At 43.1% G+C, this 13,016-nt stretch overlaps 1 protein-coding gene across 1 annotated transcript in view; it reads left to right on the forward strand.

Annotated features, from left to right (window-relative positions):
* LOC126190885 (protein MTSS 2) overlaps window positions 1-13,016 on the forward strand; it is a 379,404-nt gene that overhangs the window by 66,152 nt on the left and 300,236 nt on the right. The window contains exon 3 of the mRNA XM_049931492.1: window positions 1,554-1,627. Coding sequence (XP_049787449.1) covers window positions 1,554-1,627 — 74 coding nt within the window. The remainder of the gene's footprint in view (window positions 1-1,553; window positions 1,628-13,016) is intronic.

Raw genomic sequence — 13,016 nt, forward strand, 5'->3', positions numbered from 1 at the left:
ATATTGCTCCGTTGTTATTTGTCACAGCGTTGACACACAACGGCCGCACGTCCACTAAATTAAACTGCCTGCTCACAAGTGACTAGTCGAATGCGCATCTGTTGTTTGGACTTAGTTCAAGGTGCCACAGTATTTACTGCGCATAAGTGCTGGAAATAAAATCAACCATAGTTTCATTCAAAAATTTAAACTATACGCTTTGCGTTTGGGAATCAAAAATTTACGTCCTTACTTTGTATTCAAAATTACCTTGTGTAACTCGTTTGCTTACTGAATTAATTAGTTCACAAGCTGTGAGAAGGAAAGACATTTTAGGAAAGCGCTTAGGGGAGCACTGCAATTTTCATGCTCCCTGTGGTTGATATTTTTTTTTCCACCAACAATCTACAGGTACATTATTTAAATCTGATTTTACAACGTCACCCCAATGGTTCTGAATGTAAGGAATTATTTGCGGACATCAGTTTATTAGAGACAGTGTGCGCACACGCTCTAGTCGGTGTCAACCTAACTCAGTTTAAAAGTTATGACGCAGGAAAAGAAAGCCCCGTTGTTTAACGACGTGGCAGTACAATAGCGCAGGCGGCAACTATTGAAATGGAAAACTTAATCTTCAACACGGAGAAAGTGTTAAAAGCTTTTTATCTGTAACGACAGTAATATCACCAGCAGCAACTGCAGCTCTTTCGCTCGACAGAAGCTTGACTTCCTAAATTCAAGGCAAGATTGTCTCTGAAAGTTTTAAAGTGGATATAATGGGGAGGGGCCTGTTCTACGAATGAGGTCGTCTGAATAACCTTTCTAGGTGTTACAAAACAAGTTCGTGTCAGACAGGGCTTACATATAAAATACATTCTTTCTAATCTCTACTTCGAAAGCCCAAATCTTAAGAATGTGATTTTTTTGTGATATGTAAACAACGTGACAGTAAATTTCGGTTGCACTATAAATCATGTGAATTTAAAGCCTGTAACTTGAAATAAGTATTCAGGGATTAAAATTACGAATAACTTTAACTGGAACGATCGCATAGATAATGTTGTCGGTAAAGCAAACCAGGGACTGCGATTTATTGCAGAACATCCAGAAAATGCAATAGAACTACGAAGAAGACTGCTTTCACTACGTTTGTTCATCCTCTTCTGGAGTACTACTAGGATACGTGAATTGGGTTGGCAGTCATTACAATGGCGTTTTTCGCCGCGGCAGGGTTTCATCATGGAAATTATAGTGACTAACTTCCTCCTGAGTGTGTGAATATTTTATTGGCACCCACGTACATAGGGAGTAATGAGATAATAAAATAAGAGAAATCAGAGCTCGCACGGAAAAGTTTAAGCGCACTGGTACAGAGCGTTAAGGTAGAGTAATAGCTTGAAGGTGGTTCGACGAACCCTCTGCTAGGCACTTAATTGTGAATTGCAGAGTAATCATGTAGACATAGATGTTTAAGTTATTTATAGCCTATCATCTAGAGTTATAATGTAGGCTGCTTTTTATGCCTTCCTGTTCCATTTCCACAGCATGTGTATTACAATGATTTTTTGTTGCAGGGCAACAATCCAGGCTATCGCGGCTTACCTGGATGCCTTCCAAAAGATTGCAGACGCCGCCACTAACACCAGAGGTAAGTTGGCCCACTTGCTATTTGTGCCGAGTTTCTGATTGGTGTCTGTCTGTATACACTCACCGATGATTGAATATTTGACACTTAAACAGGAAATTGGTAGTTCACTTCTCCATTGATCGTATTATGACAGGTGTAGGAGGGTTGTTCTTGCGTAGCGGCCTTGTTACACACCACAGAGGTCCATAAAGCTCTCTAGAACTTTGTAACGCCACCAGCACACTGTTTATTCCCCTCAACCTCGGTTTCAAGGCACGTTGCTGGGCGTTAATTCAACCAATAAGCAAAGTTCGAGGCACGCCCTCGTTGATTAAAGAGTGTCTGCGGTAAAGCCGTATTACGTCGCCCCTGCCCCTGCGACGCCACTTCTCGCTGGTGGTCGCGTCTCGCCGCCGGCGCGATGGCGCCGCCAAATAGAGCGGACGTAATGAAGGAGCTGCCGCCTCTCATTTGGCGCGCTCGCCGCCGCCACCACCACCACCACCACCACCACCACCCAGGATTGGACGGATTCCACCGCCGTCACGACGAAGGGTTCTCAAAGTTCGTCGTCTTTCGTAGTAATGCCGCCGCCGTAATCTGCAGTGAATGGCGGCAATCAGGCGGGCCCTTAAGTCCCGTTGTTCCACCGTAATTTCGCGTACAGTTTCCGCCCTGGCTGCGTTACCGAAACGTAGGAAGAATGCCACTCTCAAATCCGAGGTGTAGGGTTTTAACGAGTTGAAGTAAGTTTGTGTAAGCCCATATTTCAGTTTGCGGAGCGACCCAGCTTTTCCGTTGATTTGCAGAAATGATCAGAAGGCTGTGCTGACAAATACTAGTTGGTCAGAAATGATTTCTCTGCGAAGTAACTTTCTCCTTCCTCCGATACAGCCAGAAGGCACAAGGCGGGACGTGACTTGAATGCGCATGTACGACGAGGTGGCGAAACTCGCGGGGTACCTCCTAATATCCTGTCGGACCTCCTTTTGCCCGACATAGGGCAGCAGCTCGACGTGACACGGACTCGAGTCGTTGGAAGTTCACTGTAGAATATTGAGCCATGAAGCCTCTATAGCCGTCCTCCATTGCGAAAGTGTTTTCGGTGCGGGATTTTGTTCACGAACTGTCCTCTCCATTATCTCCCATAATTTTTTCTATGAGATTCATGTCGGGCCTTCTGCATGGCAAAATAGTTTGCTCGAATTGCCCACAATGTCCTTCAAATCAATCGCGAAAAAACAGTGGCCTGATGACATGACATCGTTGTTTGATAACGTGAAGTCTATGGATGAGTGCAAATGGTCTCCAAGTAGCCGAACATAACCATTTTCAGTCAATTATCGGTTCAGTTGGACCGGAAGACCCAGTTCATTCCATGAAAACACATCCCGCACCATTGTGGAGCCACCAACAGCTGGCAAGTGTGTCGTGGGCAACTTGTGTCCATAGCTTCGTGGGGTCTGCACCAGCGCGAACCGTACCGTCAGCTCTTACAGACTGAAATCGGGACTCATCTGACCAGGCTACGGTTTTCCAGTCGTCTAGGGTGCAACCGATATTGTCACGAGCAGGAGAGGCGTCGAAGGCGATGCAGTGTTAGCAAAGGTACTCTCGTCGGTCGTGTGCTGCCGTAGCCCTTTAACGCTAAATTTCGCCGTACTGTCCTAACGGATACGTTCATCGTACGTCCCACACTGATTTATGCGGTTGTTTCACGCAGTGTTGCTTGGCGGTTTGCTCTGACAACTCTACGCTGACGCCCCTGCTGTCGGTCGTTAAGTGAAGGCCGTCGGCCACTGCGTTACCATGGTGAGAGGTAATACTTGAAGTTTGCTAATTCCGGTACGCCGTTGGCACTGTGGATCTCGGAATACTGGAATTCCCTAAAGATTTCCGAAGTGGAATGCCCCATGCGTCGAACTCCCAACTACCACTCGACGTTCAAAGTTTAATTCCCATACTGTGGCCATAATCACGCCGGAAACCTTTTCACTTGAATCATCTGAGTACCAACGCACTCCCTGTCATACCTCTTATACACGATACTACTGCCATCTGTATATGTGCATATCGCTGCCCCACGACCTTCGTCTCCTCAGTGGATGATGCGTGCAGTACGTGACTGTCATATACAGTAATTTTCTCCTCTATCGCAGTCAGTATAGCCATCGTCGAGGCTGAAAACGATGGCTACAGTTCTTTTCATGTCAACTAGAAAACAGAACGTACTGGCGATTTAAAGTCCTCTGCTCCGGAATGACATTAGCAAGCAACGTAGGTAGTGTGAATCGTGAACAGTGTGCAGTGTCGCATTTGGCGCTACTGGTTGACATAATCAATGACAAATCAGTGAAGTTGTTAGTATAACTGCATGTAAAAGATGGAAAGAAAGGGTAAAATTGGCGTCTGTGCATTCCCGACCCCTCTGTTAAATCACGAAGAGGCCTTGCTACGCAAGAGTTATCATTCGACACAACTGGTCGAGATTATTTGTAGCTGTTTCGGGGTAAAACGTTGTAGGATCACGCTGGAAATCGTGGTGTAGCAGCCTTATTAAGGGACCTAAAATCTCATAAACTGTTTGTCGCAAGGTTCACTTGGTTAAACTTATGAGCGGTCTGCAAAATTTTGTGTACGACAAAATCTGTTGGTTGGTTGGTTGGTTGGTTGGTTGGTTGGTTTGAGGAAGGAGACCAGACAGCGTGGTCATCGGTCTCATCGGATTAAGGGATTGGGAAGGAAGTCGGCCGTGCCCTTTCAGAGGAACCATCCCGGCATTTGCCTGGAGTGATTTAGGGAAATCACGGAAAACCTAAATCAGGATGGCCGGACGCGGGATTGAACCGTCGTCCTCCCGAATGCGAGTCCAGTGTCTAACCACTGCGCCACCCCGCTCGGTACAAAATCTGTACTTAGATCAATGTGATTCGTGACGGCGGCGGTTTGGAGGAAAGAAACAGCAAAAGAGTGTAAGGCTTTGCAGTGTTGTGTTAAGAGATTTGGGAATATCCAATAAGGACCTTGTACAACGATCCAAGGAGAAAAGAATGGTTGGACGCACATCTTGACTGGTTGCTTATGACTGCAGATGGAGTAGTAATAGACACGACTGGATAACTGCGTGAAAGTAATTCACCGAAACATCATAGATTCCAGTGTAAGACGAGAGAAAAATTGAATATAAGCCGACAAAAAATACTTTCGAGGTTCGAGGCGGTTCGAGACTGAAGCGCCTAGAACCGCTCGGCCAGCACGGGCGGCATCGTACATTGTCTGCGTGGACATGGTCACTGAATGTACATAGTACTAAGAACGCACACTATAAATCTCGGGAATGGAATCGTTGTGCCAAATATACAAGTACACATCTTGTAGCCCGCCTTTCATCAGATGTTGTGGTTATAAATGATTTAAGTGTGTTTCAGCTTTCAACACGTAAATGTGTAACAGTATTGAAGACATTATATTTCATGTATAAGTACGATAAATAGTCCCGTTTGTGAAGCGCTTGTTCATCCCTAGACGTACACAAAAGTAATATTTTTTGCATGTTTTGTATGAATTTGATCGATGTTTGAATATTAACTCATGGAAATATTAGTGTTGTATGAGTACCCTGGAGTATTTGATTCAAGAAAAAATACTTAGCTTACGCGCTAACTATCAGATGACAAATCTGGCGGTCGGTCCATGTAACATTATGGTTCATCTCGTGATATGTACATCTAAACTTTAATTTCATTTATTTTTCTGTAGATACTGTGGAAAAGAGGAATATCTTAGAATAATTGCTATCTTGCCATCATGAGTACAACAACCGAGTTAGAAAACTGCTGCGGAAGCAAAGGGAACTTCACAGCAAACATAAACATAGCCAAAGCCTTGCAGACAAACAAAAACTACGCGAAGCGAAATGTAGTGTGAGGAGGGCTATGCGAGAGCCGTTCAATGAATTCGAAAGTAAAGTTCTATGTACTGACTTGGCAGAAAATCCTAAGAAATTTTGGTCTTATGTCAAAGCGGTAGGTGGAACAAAACAAAATGTCCAGACACTCTGTGACCAAAATGGTACTGAAACAGAGGATGACAGACTAAAGGCCGAAATACTAAATGTCTTTTTCCAAAGCTGTTTCACAGAGGAAGACTGCACTATAGTTCCTTCTCTAGATTGTCGTACAGATGACAAAATGGTAGATATCGAAATAGACGACAGAGGGATAGAGATACAATTAAAATAGCTCAAAAGAGGAAAGGCTGCTGGACCTGATGGGATGCCAGTTCGATTTTACACAGAGTACGCGAAGGAACTTGCTCCCTTCTTGCAGCGGTGTACCGTAGGTCTCTAGAAGAGCGTAGCGTTTCAAAGGAATGGAAAAGGGCATAGGTCATCCCCGTTTTCAAGAAGGGACGTCGAACGGATGTGCAGAACTATAGACCTATATCTCTAACGTCGATCGGTTGTAGAATTTTGGAACACGTGTTGTTGGAATATAATGACTTTTCTGGAGACTAGAAATCTACTCTGTAGGAATCAGCAAGGGTTTCGAAAAAGACGATCGTGTGAAACCCAGCTCGCGCTATTCGTCCACGGGACTCACAGGGCCATAGACACGGGTTCACAGGTAGATGCCGTGTTTCTTGACTTCCGCAAGGCGTTCGATACAGTTCCCCACAGTCGTTTAATGAACAAAGTAAGAGCATATGGACTATCAGACCATTTGTGTGATTGGATTGAAGAGTTCCTAGATAACAGAACGCAGCATGTCATTCTCAATGGAGAGAAGTCTTCCGAAGCAAGAGTGATTTCAGGTGTGCCGCAGGGGAGTGTCATAGGACCGTTGCTATTCACAATATACATAAATGACCTTGTGGATGACATCGGTAGTTCACTGAGGATTTTTGCAGATGATGCTGTGGTGTATCGAGAGGTTGTAACAATGGAAAATTGTACTGAAATGCAGGAGGATCTGCAGCGAATTGACGCATGGTGCAGGGATTGGCAATTCAATCTGAATGTAGACAAGTGTAATGTGCTGCGAATACATAGAAAGATAGATCCCTTATCATTTAGCTACAAAATAGCAGGTCAGCAACTGGAAGCAGTTAATTCCATAAATTGTCTGGGAGTTCGCGTTAGGAGTGATTTAAAATGGCATGATCATATAAAGTTGATCGTCGGTAAAGCAGTTGCCAGACTGAGATTCATTGGAAGAATCCTAAGGAAATGCAATCCGAAAACAAAGGGAGTAGGTTACAGTACGCTTGTTCGCCCACTGCTTGAATACTGCTTAGCAGTGTGGGATCCGTACCAGATAGGGTTGATAAAAGAGATAGAGAAGATCCAACGGAGAGCAGCACGCTTCGTTACAGGATCATTTAGTAATCGCGAAAGCGTTACGGAGATGATAGATAAACTCCAGTGGAAGACTCTGCAGGAGAGACGCTCAGTAGCTCGGTACGGGCTTTTGTCAAAGTTTCGAGAACATACCTTCACCGAAGAGTCAAGCAGTATATTGCTCCCTCCTACGTATATCTCGCGAAGAGACCATGAGTATAAAATCGAGAGAGATTAGAGCCCACACAGAAGCATACCGACAATCCTTCTTTCCACGAACAATAAGAGACTGGAATAGAAGGGAGAACCGATAGAGGTACTAAGGGTACCCTCCGCCACACACCGTCAGGTGGATTGCGGAGTATGGATGTAGATGAGTTTGTAAAATAGTTTATAATCGAAAACCCGTCTCGCCTTTTTTGCCCATCTTCACATGAATATATTACTGCGTTAGTTGCAACTCTGGCTGGTAAAATGATTGATAATATCTACCAGGAGGATTAGAATTGAAGGCATGACATGGTAAGTGCAACGGATGGGACGCCATTGGTAGAGCCGATACGAATCCGGACGCTATGGTGGCTGGGAGCGTCCGCTGGGGCAATCTTATCTCGCGGCGTGCCACGCCCAGACGTCCGCGTCCTATCTGCAGGCCACTCTGCTTTCCGTGCCGAGAGCTGTCAAGAGAGATCTTTCGACGGCTGCGATAAAAGCGGCGGACAGGCTTCACAAAGATATCGATGCCGGGCGAAGCTCGTCCGAGTATGGCTCAGAAAAACAAGCATGTTTCAGAGTAATACCAGTTGATCGCTTAAATTAATCTTGACGCTATTTCAGAATCCATCCTGGGTTAGTATAGACATGCGACCTGTAGCCGCCATTTATATCACGGACCAGTCAGATAAGCTCGCAGGAACGAGGAATTTGGTGTTAATTCCTGCTAATTTTGTTGTTGAGGAAGTTCTAACCAGCGCCCGCTAGTAGTGTGTAACGCCTGATTGTTCGCAGTAATTATTGTGCTAAATGTGGAGGACGTGCAGATTGGACTACACCACTTGTTTTGATTTGAGGATGCTGCCAGTGGCGAATGTTGTATCAGGAAAGTATTCTAGTCAGAAGTGGAATGCCTTGTCTTCAAGAAATTCCAAGACTCTCATCCCTAGAACTCAGGTGGAAGCAAGAAGCAATTGAAAGAAAGCAGCTCTCGGTCACTAATTTTTAACGAATTAACCGGGTTTGAACACTGCTAGGCGTGTCTTCCACAGAATTTAAATCAAAGGATGGTCTATAACATGGTCACAGAATTATGACTAAAAACGTATGTAAGTACGGAATCATCGTGAAGGACTGGCAGTAGATATGTCATTTATAAAATAATAAATATGCCAAAAGGGCATTAGTCACAAAGATATTTAAGAAAAAAACTGATGGCGAACCACTAAGGGCTGCTCGTTACTTGCGTGGTGCAGGTTGCAAACGGACTGACCTGCACCACGCAAGTAATGAGCAGTCCTTAGTGGCCCGCCATCACAGTTTTTTTATCTTAAGTATCTTTGTGACTAATGCCCTTTTGGCATATTTATTATTTTATAAATGATGTAAGTACTGCCAGTCTTTCACAATGATTCCGTACTTATACTCTGTATCATACGTTTTTAGTCATAATTCTGTGACTGTTATAGACCATTCTTTGATTTAAATTCTGAGGAAGGCACTCCTAGCAGTGTTCAAACCCGGTTAATTCGTTAAAAATTAGTGACAGAGGGCTGTTTTCTTTCAATTGTAACTATTCACGGTCTCTGAACGTGCAGCCATGCATAAAATTTTGAAAGCAAGAAGGTTGACAAATTGGGTTGCACAGTTTGTGGCATCGGGATGGGATACTCTTACGAAATTGAAATTAAGTAACTGATCTGCTGCACTCTGCAAGCCATAGAATATACTTACACAGCAGAGCAAACAGTCTAGGCCTTCCAGAACTTACTCGTCTCGCTTGTAGAGGTTAGGGAAAGTGATAATCTTCTTGAATAGCAGGATAATGAAGTGAAGTGGCGAAAACAGCAGACAAGGAAGCATGCACAGTACCTTAGGTAGTGCAGTGTGGTAACTTGACCTCTGTGTGTGATGTCCTCACTGTTAAATCACGTGGTCATGGGTCGTAGGCGGGATGAATAACTGAAAGTGAAATGTGTGTATCTGTGGTTGGAGAAACTTACCATCCGGCCATGGCATAACGTCTATCCGGCACTGACGCCGGACTTCAGCGAACTAGCGGACACAGCCCCTTGCTGACAGCGGACTCATTGCTCAGTTTCAAACGAGATAACCAAGTGGCGTGAATCGGTCGGTCCCCCACATATTGTGTGAGTGTATCAGTTTCGTCAGCAAAATGACACAATAGAACGTGGCTGCAGACTAGCCTTCTGGCAAATTTCTATTCATCCTCTGTTTTAGTGTGTGGCCTTGGTAGGTAACACTTAATTGCATCATCAAACTATTTTAACTAAATTACTGTGACGGGTTCGGAGATGTTTAATCTTTTTTACTGTATTTCAGTGGTTTCAATTATTCTTTCAGTTTTTCTTGTGAATCCTGATTTATGGTGACAGTAACAGTAACGTAATCTTTTCACGGATGATGCAGTTATCTGTAATGGAGTGTTATCTGGAAAAAATTGGCCAAATATTCAATGACGTCGTGATATGGTTTCAAGGTATAACAGCTTAGAATATCAACGAGCCAACATTGGAACTGATAAACCTACTTGGGTGTAATAATTTGTAGGCGATTGAAATGCCAAGATCACAAAGATTCAGTTGTAGGCAAAGGAGTTGTCAGACTTGGGTTCATCGTTAGGATGCTGGGGAAATGTAGTGAGTGTACAAAGGACGCTGTTCACAAATCACTCTTGTTTTCCAGAATATTGATGTAGTGTGTGGGACCCAATTCAAGTACGACTAACAGGAGAAAGGCAGCACGAACGGTCACATGTTCGACACGCGAGTGAACATCACTGAGATACCGAAGAATCTGAACTGTATTATTGCTTGAAGATAAACGCAAACAATACCGTGAAAGCGAATTTAAGAAGTGCCAAAACCCACTAGTAATTGAGGAATCGCTTCAAAAGGGATCGCGAAGATTTATACTTGTAGGTGTTAAGGAAACATACTTCCCCGCTCCATACGCGAATGGAACGGTAAACAGCCCTAATACATGATACAGTGCGAAGTTACCTTCCTTCATGTATTTCTAAGTGATTTGGTTAGCAACATAACTAAAAATAGCTGTAAAAAGAATTCACTCGGACGTTAACGACCCCGCCCTTAAAAATAGCAACAACTGCCAGCACATACGCCTTCGTCCAAATGCTTCTAGTAAAGTTCGTCTTAGGCTTCTGAATACAGGGGCAATTTCAGTAACTCACTCTTTCAAAACACACGGGGTTAAATACGGAAGAAACAGTGTCAGGCGATCCAGGTGATTCCTCGTACTCACAAGTTTGGGACCTTTGAAAATAACCCGACAGACTTCTTGTTGTATCCAGTCTTAATTATAGGTTGTGCGTAATGATCTCATTGCAAACCGGAATTCTGCAGCCTAATCACATTTAATTCCCACGGTCACGTAACATGTTGCTAATGTGTCATATGAGGAATGTCCTGGATCAACGGATTCCCCATTACGCACGTCCAGTAGCAAATAATACTGAACTTCGAACATAAGTAGAAGCCACCTTAAATGTTATTTGTCATGGACACATCGAAAGTCTTGTTGTATGCTGCTATATGTGGAGGTTCTTATCGCAGTATGTGTGGCTGCTTCACCGATTATAGAGTTTGAATACGTAATAATCCTACATGATTCAGAAACATGATGTAACTGTTCAGACGTTGACCAGTAAACTCTCCCCCTTACCCTCATCTACACGATTCTTTAAAGCATAGAAGAATTTTCGTATAAAACAGCGTCAGACGCATGATTTCTTTACAGATGAGTTAAATATTCGGCTTAGAGTACGGTAGCGAGAAAAAGCCTAACGTTGTGTCTAAAGTTTATTCGAAGTCACTAAATACTTTCATTCTCGGTATGAATATACTCTGCGTAATTTACGCGTCAAGATTGGAGTCATTCTCTCTCTCTCTCTCTCTCTCTCTCTCTCTCTCTCTCTCTCTGAGTGTGTGTGTGTGTGTGTGTGTGTGTGTGTGTGTGTGTGTTTGTTTACGTACACATAACAACCCGTTGAATCTGTCAATGGTTACCTTTTTGCTAATGATAGACAATTTCGGTCGCCATTCTAAAAGTTCTCGTTGTCCAGTTATGTACGAGCTTGATTTCATCGGACTCCTTTTTTTTTATTTATGCATTTATTTTACCTGGCAAGATTAGGGCCTTCAGGCACTCTCTTACACCTAACCAGGCATACTCAGATTGAACGAATTACAGTTTCTACAGAACATTACGGACATATAACGTGTTATACAGTATTAATGTTAAAGAAAAGATAATAGAGATTACAACAGTAGTACAATGATAATTAAAACAATCAAAAAATAATTATAACAATCAAGAATAATAATAATAATAGACTATGTATATGAAAGTAAACATATTTTTCTTTTATGAATGTCAGTCCTATTTCCTGCAGTGTAATGCTAAGAGAAAATTCTTCACTACTTAACACTGCTGAAGTAATCAGTTTATTCCTTTCGTCGATGATTCGTCTATATTTGAATAACTCAGGTTCAACTAACGACAGACCATTTTACAGTAACGTTCTGAGTAATGACAGTCACATAAGTCCATATACATTAATTGAAACGTTTCAGGCAGCGTCTACACTCAGAGTAAGTTCAAATAGTCTTCATTTGTTACGGCCGTTGACAATGTCGGTAACCCTCTTGTTATTGAGTTCACCGCGCTTCCATAGGTACCGCAAAGCACTGCCAGACATCCACAGCCAATAATGTTTCTCGCGTTTTGCCGCCACGTGTCCATATGTCAGCACCATCTGCACATACAGATAAGAGGGTGTGCTCAGTGGATTTTTTTCACTCATTTACGCTACACTGCGTTAACATAGGACACGACCGCCATAATGCAATATGATGATCTAATGGACTTCACGTTACACTAAAAGATGTACAGGATCTATAGGGTATAAGTGCAAAGATTTTTATGTGGGGTACCTTATTGTGTAAACAGATCAGTGTGTTGATTTTTTTTTCCCTCTGCGTGGAACAGTCTTTCCACAAGCTGGTCACACTGTTACAACCTGATGTTTTCTGCACAGCCGTAACTGTGCCCTAAGTAGACTACGCCTGTCAGTATAGACTAACCGCTTTGCATCCTCGTCTCGACACCTGACCTGGTGGCCAGGGTAAAATAAGCATTATGGCTTGCTCTTGCCACATATAGTAGGAGTTACTAACGACCCTAAAAACATCAGTCTTGTAATAGCTATAATTATTAGTCCTCAGATGAACTAAATAGTGAGTACAACGCCCTAGTCACCAATTGAAATATCTATACTTCTATCCGTTACACCCTGTATACGCAGTTACTTTAATACTCGACTTACTGTGTTAACTATTAACGTAACATTGTACCTCGCACTGAGAAGATTATGACAGCATTTTAAATTCGGGCATTACTTTTATGGAACATTGAAAATCAAATATTTATTGCCCCTGGAAGGCAATACATAGGCGATGTGCACCGTTTTAGCCGTTTAGTGATGTAGATGGTAGCGAAATATAGGAAATAGGAAAGAAACTGTCGCAATAATTCGTTTGGGTAATAAGCAGCTGCCCGTAAATAAAAGAAACTATATTAGATTGCGTTTTCGCTGCAGTTCCCCCTGTGATGTGGAGGAAAAATAATAAGGCGAAAAAACCCTTATTTTCCGTCCAAAGTAATGCGACATCGCGAACAGTTTTTCCAGTGCCGGAAGGTGTCTTCAGACGCAGCAGAAATTACTGGCCCGCGGCTCTTTCGGATGCCATTAAAGCGAGGTCACGTTCTCATTTGCAGGGCGCTGTGCGCACTTAATTGTCTGCCGGCAGAATTGCT

This window comes from Schistocerca cancellata, chromosome 6 (assembly GCF_023864275.1).
Source record: "Schistocerca cancellata isolate TAMUIC-IGC-003103 chromosome 6, iqSchCanc2.1, whole genome shotgun sequence".
In the NCBI taxonomy this organism is placed as follows: domain Eukaryota; kingdom Metazoa; phylum Arthropoda; class Insecta; order Orthoptera; family Acrididae; genus Schistocerca; species Schistocerca cancellata.